Raw genomic sequence first — 21,794 nt, 5'->3', positions numbered from 1 at the left:
GGGGGGGGGTCCTCTGTAGGGATGCTCCAGTCCAACTCTTCCAGCCCTGACAGGCTTTGTGTGTCAGCTGACGTCTGATGGCAGCTGATGAAATGTCCTTCTCAGATGTTATTGGCAGCTTGTTGGTATAACAAGGTGAAGAACCTGCAGCTGACTGACACCTGCTGTTCACGTTGGATTGGTGCATCCCTGCCCATCTGTTATTGAACCCTTTAAAGCAGCTGCTCAGTCTGCCTCTGTGTTTGTCTGTCTATAGCCCCGCCTCACTAGCTATTCTCTAAGTGTAAGTAGCAGTTTGTAGGCTGTGTGTGTGTGTGTGTGTGTGAGGGGTTAACCTCACGTCTTCTTGCCTTTTCCTACTCTGTTCCTCCAGTCCCTCATGTCCTATTAAACAACCTGAGCAACCAATCAGGTATTAGGATTTCAACCAGACTCTGAACCCTTTGTCTCCATCTGTTGTCTGTCTTCAGTCCTTGTCTGTGTGTGTCTGTGTGTGTGTGTTTCTGCATGCTGATGTTCTTCCTCCTCTGCTCTGCATGCCAGCTCTGTTCACTCTGCAGATCAAACTCCATTTTTGTAGTTTTGTATTGTCATCAGATCATAACTGTGTTACACTGCAGACATGTCAGAGCGCAGTGTAACACTCGCCCGCAGCCATGACTGTGCTGTTTCCATGGAGGTGCAGGTTTTAATGACGGATCCACTCAGCTGTGATCTGTCTCTGACGTCATGCTCGTGTCTGTGTCGCCCCCCAGTGCCCACGGCTGGTATGACCCGTCTGGTTCGCTCCAGGACTCACTCGGCCTCCAGCGTGGGCTCCACAGATGGCGCCCGGGCCCGCAGTACCACCAACACACTGCCAGAGGGCGCCAACTGCAGCAGCAGCCCTGAACACACAGCTGTACACACCATTGAGATGACAGCATAGGACTGTTCTGGCTTTCTCTGTCTCTCCTCCTCTTCCTCAGAGGCCGTGTAATCTTTCCTGTTTCAGTTGTTTCGTTCTTCCTGCAGAGCTGAGTCCTGTCAGACCGGAAGTAGAGACGGAGCCTGTCCGAATCTCCCCTGTCGAGTTTAGGGTTTAGATTTGTTGTAACTGTTTTGGCATCAGCAGCAGCCACGTGGCTCCTTTCTTAGATCCTGCTGCTGGTGGTGGTGGTGGTGGTTCATTGATGCGGTTGCCATGGTGATGCTGTAGACGTACACAGACTTCAGTCGGTTCATATTTATATTCAGTTGTATTGTGTTTGGACCAGATTCTTCTCTCTTCTGTTTCCTTGGTGTGGGTCCCGACCCTTTCTTTTTTGATTATTATAATCTTCATTATTTTGTTATTGTTGGTGTTGCTGTTAGTTCATATAAGGCTGTAACTTTAATATTTCATCACAAATGAAGATTCATTCTCCTACTTTAAACACTGGAGTTGGATGGGAGATCTGGTTTAACAGCAGCAGAACAGTGAGTCCAGCATGTGGGTGGGGTACAGGTCGGTTTATGTATAAACTTCACAGAGCCGAATGTTTGTTTTTCTGAAAAAGACCCAGCTTTACCAGCACACAAACGGTTAAAGCGCTGAGCTCTGAGACTGAATGTAAAATCCAAACTAAGACAGATGCACGTTGTTTATCCAGCATGTGGCTTCGACGCCTCTTAAAGCAGAACGTCTCCACTGTTCATAGTTGTGAAGTTTCTGTCTGGTACTCTGTGATTGGTCGGTCATTTTGAGCTCCTCTGGCGGCTGACACCAGCCCCGAGCTCATCTGGCCCGTGGACAGCATGCTCCCTGTAGAGTTGTGGCATGCAGACCGTGCAGTGGTATCAGTCCTGTGACGCGCTGTTGACCCGTGAAGTCGCCTCTCTTGGCTCAGATGGAACAGAAACCCCGCAGAGCTGCACTTCTTCCTCCATCAGGAGGAGCTCACAGGAGTTCAGTTTACCTACAAATGATCCCGACCCGAGTATCAGGCGGCCACGTTCTGCTGATGCTGGCGTAGCTTTTAACAGCGATATTAAAACTTCATTTGCTCCTCTGTGGTTAGGCTGGTGTCTCCTGCTGGGAAACAGGAAATGTTTAATAGCTTTGATGCTGAATCTGATGATGAGGACCTGCAGGGCTGACTCTCAAACATTCACTTCTTTCACTCTAAATATTGTGACTGTTGTTACTATTTATTACTCTGGAGGTTTGTACTGAAGCGTTGGTAGCTGTTGTTACAGAGGTTTGTACTTACTGATGTTGTTTCACAACTTTTAATGTCAGGTTTGTAATGAAATAAAGTTCATTATTCACAAAGACAGATTTTAACCGACTCTTCTGAAAAATTGTGGGAGATAAATGTACAAACGCACAAACATCCTGCTTTAAAGATCAGCACTGATGTTAAATCATGAAGTTCAACGACACTCTGCAGACCTTCACAGCCATCAGACAGACAGACCACTGTGCTCGGTCATATTTTAACTTCAAGGATTTATTATTAACTACATTCTTATTTCATGGCTGCCAGTTTAACAGTGCCACTGTCGGCTAAAAGCCCAAACAGACCCGAGTCTTTCTGAACCTTCAGACTCAGACTCAAACCCAGCAGACTCGCTGATGCTTCTGTCAGTCAACAGGTGAATGAAAGTCGAAGAAATGAAACCTGAAAATGTGCCACAGCTGCATTCATATTTAACCATTTATTGCAGGTGACACAGTCTTTTAATTGAATTTGCTTCCACAGAGACGTCTGCCGGTCCGTCAGGCTGATCATCAGCCGTCAAGTGCTGACAGGTCCTCAGCAGAGACACCGCAGCAGCAGCAGCTTTAAAAAAGGACGACAGGTTGGAGGGGGAGCTCAGCTGGCAGCAGGGGGCACCGTTTTGCCGCAGAGGCGACCCAGCAGACCGGCCATCTGCAGCAGCGAGTTGACGCCTTCGGCCACCCGCATGTGAGTGTAGCCAATCTCCTGCAGGAGACATGGAGCAGAGAGAGGTAAGAGACCCTGCAGCGGCGTCAGGATGGACTTCTGAGACCATGTCACATCTGAACACTATCAGCTGTTGTAAACAGCTGGATGATGCATGCTATTATTGATAGCTCCACATTCTGTGTGTCTACTATGTTAAGTTGAACTCCGGCTGCTTGTAACTCAGATACACAACGACCTGTTGAGGCATCTTAAAGAACGACCCCCGGATCCTGACCGCTGCTTCCTGTCGGGCTCGGACCTCACCTTGATAAACTCCAGTTTGAGAAACTCAGCCATCTGGTAGGTTTTGCAGACCCTGAAGATGTTCCCAATGATGTCCTCTGGGGAGTATCCCAGCGCCCACAGATGCTCCACCACCTTGTAGGCCTCGTCGATGTTCCCGTCCACACAGTGTCCCAGCATGCCTTTCACTAGCAGAGGGTGCGGCTCGTCGCACACTTTAAACACGTTCTCACTGTTGATGTAGCCGAAGCCAGAGTTGGTGGATTGCAGGTTGTTCAGTGCCTGAATATAGGGAGGAAAATAACAGGAAGTCAGTGAATCTACAGTGTCCCTGAGCCTCATAACGCTAGGCTCCTCCCCTCACCTGTCGCATGTCTCCCTGTGATGTGAAGATGATGGCTTCCAGCCCATCGTCAGACACAGACAGGCGCTCCTTCTCCACCACCTCCTGCAGGCGGGCGAGGATCTGTCCATCTGTCAGTTTAGAGTAGCGCAGCACGGCGCAGCGGGACTGGATGGGCTCGATGATCTTATCCGAGGTGTTACAGGCCAGAGCAAAACGGGTCGTCTTGGAGTAGATCTCCATGATCCTCCTCAACGCCTGCTGGGCGCCGTCTGTCATGCTGGGAGGACAAGATGCAGGTCAGGTCATCGGTATTAGAAGGTGCTGTCAGCCTGTCAGTGAGTCTCAATGTGAAATTAACTCATCTGAATATCAGAAATTTCACAAAGAAGGAGCTCGCACTTGTCGCCTCACCTGTCGGCCTCGTCCAGGATGATGATCTTGTGACGTCCTTTGGGCAGTGTGACTTTCTGCTGAGCGAACATCTTGATCTTGTTCCTCACCACGTCGATTCCCCTGCAGACACAGATGGAGGTTAGGTTAGGTTTTGAACGCAGCCCGTGCAGCACCAGGGTGTGGTCGTCCAGCAGAGTCTCACCTGTCGTTGGAGGCGTTGAGCTCCAGCACAGCTTCTTTCATGGAGGCTCCCAGCAGAGCCCGGGCCAAACACAGGATGCTGGTGGTCTTTCCTGTGCCAGGAGGACCTGGAACACAACAGACGACACGCACCGTTCTGCTTTTATTTTGAAGGGAGCAGGAAGTTCAGGTGGATCCACAGCATGGCTCCATGTATGTAAACAACACATTAAAGAATGGACTCGGTGATGTACGAAAGAAACACATTTTCCGTCCACACCGACCTGCGATGATGATGTTCGGGACGTTTCCCTCTCTGGCGAACACCTCCAGCCGGCTCACCGTCTCCTCGTTCCCCACGATCTCGTTCAGCTTCAGCGGCCGGTATTTCTCCACCCACGGCAGCTCGTAGCTGCTCTCGGAGCTCTTGGACGCCCCAGAAGACTCCCCGGCCTCCGTGTCCGTCTTCTGTCCGCTCTCCGCCGGTTTCTGCTCATGTTGGGGGTCCGCCATCTCCACGTCCATGATGTTTGTACTGCAGTCAGCCCGCGAACAGCGCTTTCCCTCCCTGACAACCGCGCTGCAGTAAACCGGCGCCTCATTGGCTGAGCGTTTATTGGCGGATGCGGTGATTGGTTGAGGAAGTGTCGCGATATTTCTCAGGGCTAAAGGCGTCATGAATGTTAGATAAAATAAACAAGCAGTGTTATGAAGTTACTAAAAAAACTTCTAGGACAGTTACAAAACACAGGTAAGTGCGAATGATGATAATAATAATATATAAAATATACTCTTATTTTATAGAATATAAACATAATAATACACAACAATAGAAATGGGATTGAAAAAATAAAATGCATAATAAAAAAAAAATAATAATATAAATATCTAAGGTTGTATTTGATCTTGAAGTTTTCAGTGTATTATTAGTGTTTTCTTCAGTTATATATCTGTGGATGCTCTTATTCGTGTCCTATGGTAAAAATGTTGTTTTCAGTTATTGTAATAAGTCAATTTATTGACTGTTTTAATAAAATGATGCAGATATTTGTTGGTAACTTCCCTCTGTCGTGTGGACGCCAGCTCTGATTTTATTGTGTTAAATGTTTGTGTGTTTGGCTGTGGTTTGTTTGGGGGCCTGTCGCCCTCTGTCGGTCGTGCAAAGTACCGCGGTTCAGGACCGGAAGTCGTCATCGTCCGGGTCTGAAGCATTTCCTACTTCCGCAAACAGTCTGCTCTGTGTGCAGCTTCCCCGTTTATCGGTTGATCAATGCGGCGGTTGGATTCTGCCTCTCGCTTCCTGCCTCTGTTTGATATTCCGAACAGCTCTGACATTTATGAGTGATTGATCCGCGTCATGACGGCCAACAGCCGCTGCTCCGCCGCAGAGCCTCCGGGTCTGGAGACCCAGCGGCGGGAGATCGAGTCTCTGCTACGGGAGTGTGAGCTCCGTGCTGGGGACAGTTGGTGAGAGTCCGCCCGCCACACACACACAGACAGGGCTAACAGCTAGCTTCGCACGGCTAATGTTACCTAACGGTGACTAACAGGTTTAACGGGGGGAGTCGGACCGCCGCCGTGTCGCGGTGACTTTGTGGGACACTTTAACGGCTCGCCGTCGCACGTTAGCCGCTGCCGCCGTGTTAGCTTGTGCTAAGCAGGTGGACGTTGAACTGACCGTTAGCCGCCGCTGCTAACGCTAGCCTGTCAACCAGCTGTAAAAAGGAGGCGTTCAGGGCGCAGCAGACGTTGTGGTTTTTGCTGGAACAGGTTTTAGTGCTTCCCATCGCTGCATGTTGGACACATTTCCAGCTCAGAGTGGCTTCAAAGTTTCTGTTTCTGTTTCTAGTCTGAACCATTTCCTCAGTCTAACATTCACTAATGAACAAAAACACGGTCAGACCCGGACCCCCCTCTGTGCTGCTTCTCCTGGTCAATAAAGCTTCACTGAATAAATGAGGAATGAAGATACACATAAGATTTATTATTCGTCTTGTTGTAGTTGATCATGTCTGTGTACATGTGTGTGTTAACATTCCAGCTGCAGGTTACTGCAGCCAGAAAGCACAGCGACAGGAGCTGCAGGTTTCCTTCAGCTCGCCTCAGCCTCAGAAGCTGTTTCAGACTGGTGTCCCGTGGTCGTGGACTCCATGTGATGCAGCTCTCCATCACTCTGTGTTATTGTCCGTCTTAAACACACGCTGGTGGTGCTCGGAGCAGGAGGAAATCTCTGACGTCCATTCCTCCAAACACTTCTTTTCTTCTTCTGTGTTTCTCTGGCTGCAGATGTGTACCTTGATGTGTGCACAGTGTGAACATGCTGATGCTGCTTTGTACATGTTCAGTTTGATATTTTTAATATTTCACAGATTTAACAGTAATTGCAGCTGCCCTGTTTGGAGGTGAGCTGGTACTTCCTGTTCACTTGGTTCAGTCACAGCCCTGAACCTGTAGTGCTTCATGTACCTTCCAGCTGAGCAGGGTGTAGGTCCGGCGCTGCGTTTACTGCCCATCACAGGTGTTTGTTATTTGGGGTTTTTGCCGTCAGACATGTGAGGAAACCAGACACAGCAGAGAATTAGAGCCGGTCAGGTTCCCTGCAGAGCGGGCAGTCGTCACTGAAACACCAGGCAGTAAACATGTTAGACATTATGAGTGGAGGTCTGTGGAGGGACTGACTCACTTTGGGAACCAGCCCCTAGAGGCTGTGGGGGGAACTGCAGCTCTTGGTTTTTGTGCATAGGTTTCATTTCTCCACATTCCTGCTGCTGCTGTTCTCGTGCTGATTTCAGTCTGACCACTGAGCCGGAGTGAGCCGTCACTCCTCTGCTGTGTTTCACCTGAAGCACTCTGAACCGGTCCCTGTAGAGATTCAACAGGTTTATCATCACATACACAGCAAAGGTTACACTGAGCAACACAACACTTACTTTGAGTTCCCCTCACACAACCAGACCGGACTCAGATAAAGGGAATGAACTGTAAGCAGAGGCCGTGAGTCCATCCAGACTCCTGCTGTTCTCCTGACACTGATGCAGAGATGTGTAAAATCCAGAGTGATCAGTGTTGGTGCCTCTCTGATTGATTGACAGCTGACTAACCACTGATTCCTGCTGAGCTCTGATTGATCTGCACCTTCTTGTGTTGTGGTTTGAGCAGTTTTACTTGTAAACTCTCACTGAAACTCTCATCCATGATCGGAAACTGAACGTCTCTCACTGCTTACATATCAATATTTAGTTGAAGGAATACTTCAGACAAAATGAGTTTAAGGTTTTGTGTTAGATGAATATTTGTAGGATTTATTTTAATTTTTTAATTGACTTTCAATTGACAAAATAATAAGCTGTGTGTTTTTGAACTGATCATAAAAGGAAGTTTTATTTGTGTGTTGGACTGATCTGTGTGTGTGTGTGTGTTGCAGGTATGTGGTGGATCGTCGCTGGTTTGAACAGTGGAAGGAGTTTGTGGAGACCGGAGACCAGAACTCTTCATCCTTCCCGGGTCAGATCGACAACAGCGAGCTCTTTGAGGGTCAGTAAACGCATCATTTGAACGGCTGCACGGCCTGTTCAGCACTCAGTGACGGGCTGTCTGCTGGTTACAGACCTGGACTCGTACCACCTGAAGGAGCGCCTGGTGGAGAACGAGGACTTCGTGTTGGTGCCGGCGGTGGCCTGGCACAAGCTGCTGGCCTGGTACGGCATGGTGGACAACCAGCCGCCGCTGGAGCGCAAGGTAACGCCGCCAGGCGCCGCTGTGTGTGTTGAGTTGACTGACGGTGTGAGGGACATGAAGGACACCTGACTCTGTGTGTGTGTGTTTGTCAGGTGGTGGACCTGCCCAGCACCCTGAAGGTGGAGGTGTACCCTGTTGAGATTTTCCTCTGTCTCCATAGCAACATGGAGAACGTCATCACCGCACAGTTCAGCCGCGCCGACAGCATACGTGAGTTTGTGTGTGACAGTGAGTCAGAGACCGAACCTGCTCTCACTGATCCACAGCTCCTCTCGTGTTCTCACACACTGTAGATTTGTATGTTGGTGGTTGTAAACACTCCTTGTGTGTGTGTGTGTGTGTGTGTGCAGACTTGATCCAGAGTGCGATGTGTGAGGCCTTCTCGGCCCCTGAGGGCTCAGAGTGCCGCCTGTGGATGAAGAGTTCAGACAGCAGCTGTGAGCGTCTCAGGAACGTCCACACGAGCGTGCTGGACGCCTGTTTGAGCTCCGGGATGGTGAGGACGCCCTGACACTAACACAACGTGTGTGTGTCTGTGTGTGTGTAGAAGATCAGCCTGGAACCAGGTTGATGTTTGTGTGACGTAGCAAACGTCTCTGATTTCCTCATACTCGCCTCAGCTTAAAATAACAAACTGTCCACCTCAGAGATAAGCTGGAACATGCTTCTGTGTGTGTCTGTGTGTGTGTGTCTGTGTGTGTCAGACGGTGATTATGGAGATGAGGAATGCAGACGGCACCTGGCCAAGCTCCAGACCTCAAATCACGTAAGAGCAGTGTTTGACTTTTAATGTTCACTTCATGTTAGTTTATCGCTGCTGCTCTCCTCCCCTCCTCTCCCCCCCCCTCTCTCCCCCCTCTCTTCTTCTCCTCTGTTATTCCAGTAGAAACACATATCACACATCTTATTGTTGGATTTGATCCAGTTTATGGTGGATCACAGAGTGAAACCCTGAGTCTGAGCTGCGGTCCTGTTTGCAGGAGGAACTCTGTGGAGGAGCAGGACTCGTACCGAGGACAGCCGGGCGTCTGTGGACTCACCAACCTGGGCAACACCTGCTTCATGAACTCTGCTCTGCAGGTGTGAAAACACACACACACACACACACACACACACACACACACACACACACTCTGAGGTTAAGTTATTGAATAAATGATAATATCAGTGGATGTTGATAAACAGGCTCCTGCTGAACAAATTTTCAAAATATTTTTAAAAAGCTGGAACATAACTTTGAACCTTCCTCCTCTTCTTCTTTTCTTCTTCTCCCTCCCCCTCTTCTTCCTCTTCTTCTTCCTCTTCCTTTTTCCTCCTCCTCCTCTTCTTCTTCCTCTTTTTCCTCCTCCTCCTCTTCTTCCTCCTCCTTCTTCCTCCTCCAGTGTCTCAGTAACACGCCTCCTCTGACGGAGTACTTCCTGCAGAGCTCCTACCTGGAGGAGCTGAACTTCACCAACCCTCTGGGCATGAAGGGCGAGATCGCCGAGGCATACGCCGACGTCATCAAGCAGATGTGGTCAGGCAGGCACTACTCTGTGGTGCCACGAGTGTTCAAGGTACCGAACACACACACACACACACACACTGAACCATGAATGTCTGGTTTGCTTTAGACTGGGTGTGGTTTCTTATGTGTGTGTCTGTGTGTGCAGACAAAGGTGGGCCACTTTGCGTCTCAGTTCCTGGGCTACCAGCAGCACGACAGTCAGGAGCTCCTGTCCTTCCTGCTGGACGGACTGCACGAAGACCTGAACCGAGTGAAGAACAAAGAGTACATCGAGCTGCGGGATGCCGACGGGCGGCCGGACCAGGTGAGCCGCTGCCTCCGCCCCCGTCCAGTCGCTCCTGGTTGTGAATGTTCTAACATGTTCCTTCCCATCTTGCAGGAAGTGGCGGAGGAGGCGTGGCGAAACCACCGGCGGCGTAACGACTCGGTGATCGTGGACACGTTTCACGGCCTCTTCAAGTCCACGCTGGTCTGTCCTGAGTGCCACAAGGTCTCTGTGACCTTCGACCCCTTCTGCTACCTGAGCGTCCCACTTCCTGTCAGCAAGGAGCGCGTCATGGAGGTCTTCTTCGTCTCTCTGGACCCGTACGCCAAACCCGTGCAGGTGTGTCCGTCGGCCCGTGCGTGCAGCTGATGTCGACCTTTGACCTCCTGTGATGTTTAATGATGTTTGTGTCTGCAGCATCGGGTCGTGGTTCCCAAAGCAGGAAAAGTGTCTGACCTCTGTGCGGCGCTGTCGGAGATGACCGACGTGACGCCAACACAGGTGTGTGTGTGTGTGTGTGTCTGTGTGTGTGTGTCTGTGTGTGTGTGTCTGTGTGTGTGTCTGTGTGTGTGTGTGTGTGTGTGTGTGTGTGTGTGTGTGTGTGTGTGTGTGTGTGTGTGTGTGTGTGTGTGTGTGTGTGTGTGTGTGTGTGTGTGTGTGTGTGTGTGTGTGTGTCGGACGGCTCCATACAAATGAGAGTTTAGCGTTATTGTCCGTGTTTCAGATGGTGGTCGCTGACGTCTTCAATCATCGCTTCTATAAGATCTACACCGCTGATGAATCTCTGAGCTGCATTCTGGACCGAGACGACATCTTTGTGTAAGAACAGAACACAGAACACGTGTTCTGCTCCACCTTTGTTTAAACAAACCGGCATACACTGTGTGTGTCTGTGTGTGTGTTCAGGTACGAGCTGAGCCTCCTGGAGGAGCAGCCGGAGGAGCAGGTGCTGCTGGCGCTCTACCTCAGGGAGCGCTCGCACTACAGGGACTACGGCTCCGGCGGCAGCTCGTACGGCACGTCGCTGTTCGGACACCCGCTGCTGCTCAACGTGCGGCGCAGCAGCTGCAGCCAGGAGGCGCTCTACAACCTCTTCCTGCAGAGGCTGGCGTGAGCAAAGCACACACTCACACGTGTTTCTGTAAACAGAGAGGGGCACTAAGCGGCCTGTGTGTGTGCAGGCGGTACGTGCGGCTCCCTGATCCGTCCGAGGAGCTGGAGGAAGAGGAGGAGGAGGAGGAGGATGAAGAAGAGCTGTATAAGACTCAGACCAACGGCATCAGTGACGGTAGGTCCGGTCCTGCAGGCTCCAGCTCCCTGCAGCGCCGCAGCTCCTCTGACGCTTTCTGTTTTTCAGATGAGGACGACACTGAGAATCCTGGACCTTCACAGACCCAACCCTGCTGCGGCGATGCGTCTTCAAACAACCAATCGGACGGCACCGCTCCAACCGAGCTCAAACACACACAGCCCGCACTGGACCGCGTCGATGCTGGGACGATTAACGGGTCCCCGAGCCGGACTGAGCCCGTCTGCAGCGCAGACACCACCAGCACCGATGACCCGACCCCCTCTGGGGATTCAGGCAGCACCGGTGACACTAAGGCCGGGTCAGAGCCCCCGCAGCCCCCCTGTGAGACCGCAGAAGAAGAGAGCGAGGAGAACAAGCAGGAAGAGGCGTGCTCGCCCAGCCCGCCTGCCAGCGAGCACCCGGCCAAGAGGAGGGCGTGTCGGAAGAAGAAGAAGAGGAGCCTGTTCACCATTCAGATGGTCAACTCCAACGGGACGACCGAGAGGGGGGCGGGGGAGGGCGGGAGCGCCGTGTCCTTCACCTGTGAGTCTGACAACACACACACACACACACACACACACACACAGAGCTGGAGGCTGGACATATGAGACCAAATTCAACATAAAAAGCTTAGTGTAGTCTGTAAAAAGTCATGATGCAACAGAACAGTCAGAACGTTATAACATGTTAAAAATAATTTATTAAAAACAAAGGGAGTCTACACCTGGAAAAATAGAAAAACAATTTATTGCATATAAACAAACATGGTGTCGGAGTGTTGAAGAGGCTTCGCTGCAGCTTCCTCAGAGCAGTTGGTTTCCCACAAGATGGTCAGCGTTATTGATAATGGAACATCCTGCACAGACGGACCATCAGGCGGTTAGAGGTGAACCGCGGGCACGGTTGAGATAATCTACGTTTATACGCCCACATTCACATAAAGAACAACGGCACCAAAGGATGTTTATTGATGAGTTAGCTGCCTCGTCGCCTTCAGCAGCATATAACTACTTCTATTATTTGTGTTATTGATGTGGTTATATCACATGATCTATTTGAACCTTTATTTTACCAGAACATGTCATTTTACAGCATGAGAGCAGACACATGAGGTCGGTGTTTATATAGTGAAATAAATATTGTGTGACCTGTTCCTTTAATGACTGGAACTAAACCAGGCGCAAATTCATGAAACATGACATTTAAAGGTCTTCCTCCGATATAAAGTTCAGGGATCTGTATGAGCAAACTAATACTACTGCCCTGTCATAGATAAACATGCAGGTGTTTATTTAACCTGTATTAACCCTGACGACGTGACACCGGCGCCGAGATGCCGCCGCACGTGGCGAACAGGTCTGTGGGTCTGAGTGTGTTTAACCTCTGTGTGACGTCCTGTGTGCAGCTCAGCCGTACGTGGCCATCGACTGGGACCCCGACATGAAGAAGAGGTTCTACAATGAAAACGAGGCCGAGGTCAGCGTCTTGTTTCGCGTCAGTTTGAAGTGTGTGTGCGGGCAGAGGCGCTGAGTGTTTGTTGTCTGTGCAGAAATACGTCAAACACGCCAGCATGGAGGTTCCTCAGCAGCAGACCACGGTTCAGCTGCAGGAGTGCATCGAGCTGTTCACCACCGTGGAGACCCTGGAGGAGGAGAACCCCTGGTAACACAACCACACAGCAGCATGGTCTGGTAGGGCAGGCACTAAGGGGATGATGATGACTGTGTGTGTCTGTGTGTGTGTTCAGGTACTGTCCGGTGTGTAAGAAGCACCAGCTGGCCACCAAGAAGCTGGACCTCTGGTCTCTACCAGAGATTCTCATCATCCACCTCAAGAGGTTCTCCTACACCAAGTTCACCAGAGAGAAACTGGACAGCATCGTGGACTTCCCGCTCAGGTACACACACACACACAGACACACACAGCAGGGTCAGACCGTAGACTGAACGGTGCTGTGGTGTTTCAGAGACCTGGACTTCTCCGGCTTCCTCCTGAGGAAGAACGTGTCCAGTGAGGAGCCTCCGAGCTGCTATGACCTCATCGCTGTGTCCAATCACTACGGAGGACTCAGAGACGGACACTGTAAGACATGCTCAGATGACCTCTGACCTTCCATTGGTCACATGACTCCTGTGGACTCATGTCTTCTCTCCTGCAGACACCAGCTACGCCAAGAACAAGGACAGCGGCCAGTGGTATTACTTCGACGACAGCAAAGTGACGTACGCCAAAGAGGACCAGATCGTGGTCAGTATGTCTACAGTACTACACAACACTATACTACACTCACTACACTACACAACACACTACATTACACATACTACACTCACTACACACTCTACACAACACATACTACACACTCTACCCACTACCCCACTACCCTAACACTCTCTACACTAGACACACACATCACATACTACACAACACTACACTACACAGTCTACACTAGACTACACACTCTACACTACACAACGCACTCTAGTGTAGAGTGTGTATGTGTTGTGTAGTCTAGTGTAGACTGTGTAGTCTAGTGTAGACTACACACTACACTAGACATACTACACTACACACTCTACACAACACAACACACACTCTACACTAGACTACACACTAGACTACACAACACATACTACACTAGACTACACACACACTACACTACACAACAGATACTACACTAGACTACACTACACACTCTAGACTACACTACACTACACAATACACACTCTACACTAGACTACACTACACACCACATACTACACACACTACACTACACACCACATACTACACACACACTACACTACACAATACACACTCTACACTAGACTACACTACACACTCTAGTGTAGACTGTGTAGTCTAGTGTAGACTACACATACTACACTAGACATACTACACTACACACTCTACACTAGACTACACAACACACACTACACACTCTACACTAGACTACACAACACACACTACACACTCTACACTAGCCTACACACACACTACACTAGACTACACACACAACACTACACACTACACTACACAACACTACACTACACACTCTAGTGTAGACTGTGTAGTCTAGTGTAGACTACACACTCTACACAACACATTCTACACTAGACATACTACACTACACACTCTACACAACACACACTACACACTCTAGTGTAGAGTGTGTATGTGTTGTGTAGTGTGTAGTGTGTAGACTGTGTAGACTACACACTCTACACAACACATACTACACACTACACTAGACATACTACACTACACACTCTACACTAGACTACACACTACACTACACAACACATACTACACACTACACTAGACTACACACTACACAACACATACTACACTAGACTACACAACACACAAAACACAGTCTACACTACACACTCTACACTAGACTACACTACACAACACTACACACTCTACACAACACAACACACACTACACAACACACTACACACTCTAGTGTAGAGTGTGTATGTGTTGTGTAGTGTAGTGTAGACTACACACTCTACACAACACATACTACACACTCTACACTAGACATACTACACTACACACTACACAACACACTACACACTCTACACTAGACTACACACTCTACACAACACATACTACACACTCTACACTAGACATACTACACTACACACTACACAACACACTACACACTCTACACTAGACTACACACTACACTACACAACACATACTACACTACATACTACACTAGACTACACACTCTACACTAGACTACACAACACACAATACACACTCTACACCACACACACTACACTACACAAGACTACACACACGCTACACTACACACTCTACACTAGACTACACTACACACTCTACACTACACACTCTACACTAGAGTGTGTAGTGTAGTGTTGTGTAGTGTAGCGTATGTGTAGTCTTGTGTAGTGTAGTGTGTGTGGTGTAGAGTGTGTATTGTGTGTTGTGTAGTCTAGTGTAGAGTGTGTAGTCTAGTGTAGTGTGTAGTGTAGTATGTGTTGTGTAGTGTAGTGTGTAGTCTAGTGTAGAGTGTGTAGTGTGTTGTGTAGTGTGTAGTGTAGTATGTCTAGTGTAGAGTGTGTAGTATGTGTTGTGTAGAGTGTGTAGTCTACACTACACTACACAACACATACACACTCTACACTAGAGTGTGTAGTGTGTTGTGTAGTGTGTGTTGTGTAGAGTGTGTAGTGTTGTGTAGTGTAGTCTAGTGTAGAGTGTGTATGTGTTGTGTAGTGTAGTGTAGACTACACACTCTACACAACACATACTACACACTAGTGTAGAGTGTGTATGTGTTGTGTAGTGTAGTGTAGACTACACACTCTACACAACACATACACACTCTACACTAGACTACACTACACACACTACACAACACATACACACTCTACACTAGAGTGTGTAGTGTGTTGTGTTGTGTAGTGTGTGTTGTGTTGTGTAGAGTGTGTAGTGTTGTGTAGTGTACTCTAGTGTAGAGTGTGTATGTGTTGTGTAGAGTGTGTAGACTACACACTCTACACAACACATACTACACACTCTACACTAGACATACTACACTACACAACACACTACACACTCTACACTAGACTACACACTACACTACACAACACATACTACACTACATACTACACTAGACTACACACTCTACACTAGACTACACAACACACAATACACACTCTACACTACACACTACACACTCTACACTAGACATACTACACTACACACTACACAACACACTACACACTCTACACTACAGTCTACACTAGACTACACACTCTAGTGTAGAGTGTGTATGTGTTGTGTAGTGTGTAGACTGTGTAGTCTAGTGTAGACTACACACTCTACACAACACACTACACACTCTAGTGTAGAGTGTGTATGTGTTGTGTAGTGTAGTGTAGACTACACACTCTACACAAACACATACTACACACTCTACACTAGACATACTACACTACACACTACACAACACACTCTACACTAGACTACACACTACACTACACAACACATACTACACTACATACTACACTAGACTACACACTCTACACTAGACTACACAACACACAATACACACTCTACACCACACACACTACACTACACAAGACTACACTACACAACACATACACACTCTACACTAGTGTGTAGTGTGTTGTGTAGTGTGTGTTGTGTTGTGTAGACTACACACTCTACACAACACATACTACACACTCTACACTAGACATACTACACTACACACTACACAACACACTACACACTCTACACACTACACTACACAACACATACTACACACTACACTAGACTACACAACACACAATCTACACCACACACACTACACTACACAAGACTACACACACGCTACACTACACAACACACAATACACACTCTACACTACACACTCTACACTAGAGTGTGTAGTGTAGTGTTGTGTAGTGTAGTCTAGTGTAGACTGTGTAGTCTAGTGTAGACTACACAACACAACACACTACACACTCTACACAACACTACACAGTATGTGTTGTGTAGTGTGTAGTCTAGTCTAGACTACACACTCTACACTCTAGTGTACTACACTACACACTACACTAGAGTGTGTAGTATGTTATGTGTTGTAGTCTAATGTAGACTACACACTACACTACACACTCTACACTACACACACTGCACTATACACAACACACACTACATGCTACACACAACAGTGACTAGGCAGGAGTTGGGACCGAACCACCAACCTTCCGGTTATTGGACAACCCTGCTGCCCACAACACTACCCAACACATACTACACTCAACACTGCGTAGCCTACACACATAACACAGTTGTGTCTTCCTCCTGCAGACCAACGCTGCCTACGTCTTGTTCTACCACCGTCAAGACAAAATCAGAAAGCCCACTCTGCCCGCCCCCAGTACAAGCCCCGCCTCCTGCACAGACGACGACGGCGCGGAGCTCGGTGCGTCCTCCTCCGTCACCATGGAAACAGACTAAGTTTCAGAACGCGAGCCTTTTAAGTTTTTATTTTCCAACAAGACTTGAAGATGCTCCGTTTGCTGCTGGTCTCCTCAGACTCAGGTAGAGTGAAGGCGCTCGGACTGTTTGAACTTCCTGCCACAGCGTTCTGTCTCTTTAATAATCACACATTTTAGACCCCGTTACATTATAAAGAAATGAACAAACATGCTAAATTACTGCTAGCTTCAATCGGCCAATCAGAGCAGTCGCTGTGTCGCCACGGGAAACTAAACAAACGTCTTTAATTGATTCGGATTGCTTCTGGTTTGTGGCACTGCCTTTAGATTTCTCTTCTGAACTTCGTCTCTCAGCTCCATTTTATTTGCAGATAAATTCTAATTGTTGCGTTCTTGAACCTAAATGAGCGCCGGTGTTCGTGGGAGGTGGATTGTGGGTAATCGGAGGAGTTAAAGCTGTCAGGGATGAACAGAACCTTGCTCTGTATATTTTGGTTTTCTCCTGGTATTTATTTTTTTAGCCGTCACAGCTTCTGTTGTTCGGGACGACTCTGACGCCGACTGCTGCAGGACATATTTTTTCATATTTATAGAGAAAGTTTGTATTTGTCGGTCGGACGCAGGTTTTTCCGTTTGTGCGCTTGCCGCTGATTTTTAAAGCAGCTCTGTGTACAGTATTTTTCTATTGTAAGTAATGTATTATTAATATGATCATTCCTGGGTGGAGCCGGGGAAGCTGGGGCCTGTTTCTTTCTTTGGTCTTCCCTGTCAGATATCAGATGAATATTTTATTGTACTTTGGATCTTTTGATAAGAATAAAACGATTATTATCAGAACGACTTCTGACGTTTGTGGCTTCGTTTTTTAAGTAAATTCAGGAAGTTTTAAACCTGCTGACATCACTGCTCAGCTTCACCACGGTGTGCGTCACCACCACCAGGAAAAAAAGACGTCTTACCGGGTGGAGCGTGACGGACACCGTGTCCTACAGGCCGGTCCTCTCAGAGGATCCGGACCGCCTGCTGTTCTGATCAGCGCTGAACGCGGACCTGAGCTGTCTGACCAAAAAAAACACACACACAGTGAGCTTAGATCATGTGTCACATTTTAAATAAAGCAGCGAGTAAACACACGAATCATCGCCTGTTCTTCTCAAAACATTCACATCTGCTGCAGCTGTGAGGACCGAACCGCAGAACCGTCCACCACCAGCAGGTCCTAGCTGTCCAACGACCCAAAGTTCAGAGGTCTGGACATCAGCTCCTCCTCCACGGTCTCCAGCGCCCACTTGTGCTCCACGATCTCCAGCGCCTCCCACTCGCTCTGAAACACACACACAGTTCACACAGTGTTATCGCTGCGTCTTCACAGTGACAATAAAGAAAAACTACTCAGCTTGTTTTAATAATTCTGAGGAACAATGACACTACAGGTTCTCTTCTGTTCATTCTGTTTATCCACAAACACTAAAAATAACATGATAAATGAAATATAAGGTGTCTGACCTTGAAGGCCTTGTTGGGGTCAGGGGGCATCGCCATGGCAGCGCCAGTCATCTGGTCCTGCATGAACTGTGACGGGTCCGCAGCTGAACAAGAAACAAACATGTTTATCTTGACAGAGGTCAGATGTGTGCTGCTGGGTGTGAGGGTGAGGACTCACCGTTGTCCTGACCCAGAATGAGCTTGTACATGCTCCTCAGTCCAAACACGTTCAGGAAGTACCAGGACGCGGAGCTCACCCTGCGCACATGACAAGAACACCACACAACATCAAACCAGCGTAAAGACCAGACACTCACACCCACTGCCAGGACGGGTCGGGCCGCCTTCACGGTCCGATGGACTGATGCTTACCAGGAAGCGTCCAGTGACATCAGGTCCACGCCTCTCTGCAGCATCGGCTTGAACGTCAGAGTCAGAGGGAACGGCACCTTCGCTGTAGAGCGACACAAAGGAAACACAGCAGAGGTCATCATCCAGTCAGTGTGTGTGTGTGTGTGTGTGTGTCAGTGAAGATGAATGACAGCTGAAAGAACTCACTTATTACAAATCCAGAGAAAGCCCAGTTGATCCATCCACCAATCAGAATCATGGGCAGGACGTTGGTCAGGTTTCCCTTCATCATGTCGGTCAACATGCTGGTGTCTAAAACACCACACAACAGGCAGGAGCATGAGAGCTCCCCCTACTGGTTAAAGTCAAGATTACATGTTCTACACAAACTTGAAGGACCAACAACAGGATACAGACACACACACACACACACACAGACACACACCTGTCATGGGGTTCTTGGGGATGACGTTCCTCTTGACCTTCTTGAAGAAGCCGGTCTCTGCGTTGTTGAAGTGATGTTTCCTCATGGTGAAAGACTACAACAGTGACACAACAGTTCAACACAGCGACCCACACAGCAGGTCTGCAGCTTCCAGAGTGAACACAGACGACAACAGTACCTGTCGGGGGATGTACTTTCCATTCTCCCTGAGGACGCGGCTGCGCAGCAGCATCTGACTGAACACAAACACCAACAAAGGCTCAGCTGAGGAAAAGCTGCTGGTCTGATCTCTGCTCGGATCGCCTCTCACCTGTCGGAGACCTGCTGCAGGTCCACCTTCTTCTCGCTGTGCAGAAGCTGGGTGGCGTAGTGACGGATGATCCCGACAAAGAAGGTGATGCAGACGATGGGCAGCAGCACCCACATGCGAATACTGGAGTCCAGCAGGAGCTCTGGACCAGCCATGGCTCCCTGTTCAACGCACCGACCGAACACAGACAGACGGACTCTGAGGAAACAGAACCGATCGATGAGGAGCGTGTGTGTGTGTTTTCAGATGTTAAATGTCTGAAGTTATATTTAAAGATGTAGCATAAAAACAACTCCACCATCACTGTGAAATCAGTCGGTGAGCAGCACAGCTAATTTTACATGAGGAAAGACCTTCACACAAGTACACAGCGCTCCATAAGCACTTGATACAAACCACACAAATGGTGTGTGAAAGCAGGATGTCTGATTTTTACACAAACATTAAACACAGCATGAATTCATGGATCAGATGTAACTTTATCGATATTTTGAAGTAAACGTACAGTTACTCAGTAAAATACACTGATGTAAGAGTAGACGTGCTGCATCAACAATCCTTCTTAAGTGAAAGTCTTAAGTACTTTTACATGTACAACCCTTTCTAACCCAAGGGACCCAGATTTGGGGCTTTTTCATGCACCCCAAAAAATAAAAGCCATATAACACTGTACTAACCGTGTAAAAAAATAATCATATTACATATCAAATTAAACAGGAGAAACTCTACTACAAGCACATATAAGCCATATTTACACACATCAAACATAACTTCAACACCATGCAAATCAATTATCAATCATCAAAATAAAATTCTCATATCAAAGTCGACCCTCTTGCCACATGGTTATTACCAGCCCTGTGATACTTCAAGTCACACAAACAAACAAGGTGTCATATGAAAGCTGAGACTTTACCAATTGACACTTTTACAGTTGTTTTTCTATATTATAAACATTTGATAAATTAGAATATAAAGAATATAAAAGTAAAAAATCACTAGTTTAGAGCGAGTAACAAAAAATTCTGTCTTTCTTCTGTAAATTTGCAGTAATCATCATATTTGAAGGCAATAAATCCTCGGTTCATATAGACCAACATGTCTGTGTTTATTCAAGACTACAAATATTAGGCTTAGACATTTATTATGTTTGTGGAGGACTTTTTTTGGGGGGAGAATGTATCAACGGTTGTTTAGCATAAAATGCATTTTCTTCCATGTGGCTGGTCATTGGTGAGTCTAGCACTAATATTACTACTACCTGTCAAATCTATTGGTTCTGACCTTTTGATCGAGGTGTCAATCACCCTAATCAACCCGTCTATTGTGAAGTCATGGTTCACAATAGACACAGTTAGATGTAGATATTTACATGCATGAATATATCAGACTTAATGTAAATGAACATCTGCATAATAAATACAACAATCTAAACATAACATGTATTATTAACCCTAAAAAGCAGGTCCCTTCAAAATAAAAGCACACTGACACTAAAGACAACAACTGAGTAACAGAACGAACCTGAAGCTCCAGAACAGTGTGTCTGTCTGAGCCGCAGCTCAACACACAACAAACACACAACAAACACACACTTCCTGACAGACGGGTCTGTTAGTGAACACACAACAACCCCGCATGTTCACCGCTGCCTGCTCCCAGCGGCAACACTCCGTAAAACGACCCGTCACAGGCCCGGAGACCGCGAACAGCTGCTTCACCTCCACATAAACACCGCTGTGGCCCGAGCCGCTGCGGAGCCCTGACCCCTTCTCATTCATCACGCTCCGGCTAAAGTTAGCATTAGCCGCAGTTTCCATAAATACAGACGGCTAAAGGCGCTAGCCGGCTAATGTAGCTAGTAAGCGTAGTCAGACGTTTACCTTTAAAATGACTGTTTACATCCACGGTTCGGCTCAGTGACGGTCCGGTCCGTTTATCCTCATCACGTTCCGTCAGCCGCGCAACTTATTCAGAGAATTATCCGCAAAATCAACGAAACTCACCACATTTATAAACTTTGCGTGCTAGCAACACAGCAGGCACGCGCAGCGGCAGCTTCTTCTTCTTCTTCTTCGTGTTTAATGGGAGCTGGCCTCCAGCGCATCACCGCCACCTACTGTCCGCTGATCAGAACTACAGGGGGTCAGGTCTGAGCACTTCAGCAGACTTTACACGGTGTGTGTGTGTGTGTGTGTGTGTGTGACCAAAGAAAACAGGACGCGTCTTTTTATGCACATGAACATTTTTATATCTTTAGAGCAATAAATATTTCCACTTTTCATATCTCTGCAGTTTCAAAAACAAA

At 47.9% G+C, this 21,794-nt stretch overlaps 3 protein-coding genes across 6 annotated transcripts; 1 reads left to right on the top strand and 2 right to left on the bottom strand.

Moving 5' to 3' along the window:
- Positions 1-2,453: 2,453 nt before the first annotated feature.
- LOC114439066 (replication factor C subunit 2-like) lies at positions 2,454-4,703 on the bottom strand. Its single transcript, XM_028410797.1, has 6 exons — positions 4,398-4,703; positions 4,136-4,241; positions 3,952-4,053; positions 3,559-3,817; positions 3,216-3,476; positions 2,454-2,948 (listed from the first exon to the last, which is right to left on the bottom strand). Exons 1-6 carry the CDS (start codon positions 4,636-4,638, stop codon positions 2,838-2,840), a joined length of 1,080 nt encoding a protein of 359 aa, XP_028266598.1. The 5' UTR covers positions 4,639-4,703; the 3' UTR covers positions 2,454-2,837.
- Positions 4,704-5,324: 621 nt separating this feature from the next.
- On the top strand, positions 5,325-17,735 carry LOC114439056 (ubiquitin carboxyl-terminal hydrolase 11-like). The gene is made up of 21 exons (XM_028410779.1): positions 5,325-5,580; positions 7,538-7,647; positions 7,721-7,851; positions 7,944-8,061; positions 8,202-8,347; positions 8,556-8,617; positions 8,832-8,931; positions 9,234-9,407; positions 9,504-9,662; positions 9,738-9,962; positions 10,041-10,124; positions 10,348-10,442; positions 10,530-10,733; positions 10,805-10,911; positions 10,981-11,457; positions 12,320-12,390; positions 12,464-12,576; positions 12,662-12,811; positions 12,881-12,996; positions 13,073-13,161; positions 16,765-17,735. Exons 1-21 carry the CDS (start codon positions 5,471-5,473, stop codon positions 16,912-16,914), a joined length of 2,991 nt encoding a protein of 996 aa, XP_028266580.1. The 5' UTR covers positions 5,325-5,470; the 3' UTR covers positions 16,915-17,735.
- Positions 17,736-17,984: 249 nt separating this feature from the next.
- LOC114439068 (ER membrane protein complex subunit 3) lies at positions 17,985-21,594 on the bottom strand. 4 transcript variants are annotated; one of them, XM_028410803.1, is made up of 9 exons: positions 21,370-21,558; positions 19,487-19,684; positions 19,355-19,412; positions 19,177-19,270; positions 18,939-19,043; positions 18,753-18,834; positions 18,559-18,638; positions 18,402-18,484; positions 17,985-18,219 (listed from the first exon to the last, which is right to left on the bottom strand). In XM_028410803.1, the coding sequence occupies exons 2-9, from the start codon at positions 19,639-19,641 to the stop codon at positions 18,115-18,117; spliced, it is 762 nt and encodes a 253-aa protein (XP_028266604.1). In that variant the 5' UTR covers positions 19,642-19,684; positions 21,370-21,558; the 3' UTR covers positions 17,985-18,114. The 4 variants fall into 4 exon arrangements, with proteins under 4 accessions (XP_028266604.1, XP_028266605.1, XP_028266606.1 ...); XM_028410804.1 differs by having other exon boundaries at positions 18,082-18,219; positions 21,493-21,594; XM_028410805.1 differs by having other exon boundaries at positions 18,082-18,219; positions 18,939-19,086.
- Positions 21,595-21,794: the final 200 nt, after the last annotated feature.

The sequence above is a fragment of the Parambassis ranga genome, chromosome 7, assembly GCF_900634625.1.
Source record: "Parambassis ranga chromosome 7, fParRan2.1, whole genome shotgun sequence".
NCBI lineage: Eukaryota > Metazoa > Chordata > Actinopteri > Ambassidae > Parambassis > Parambassis ranga.
This window is presented reverse-complemented; position numbering and strand designations above follow the sequence as displayed.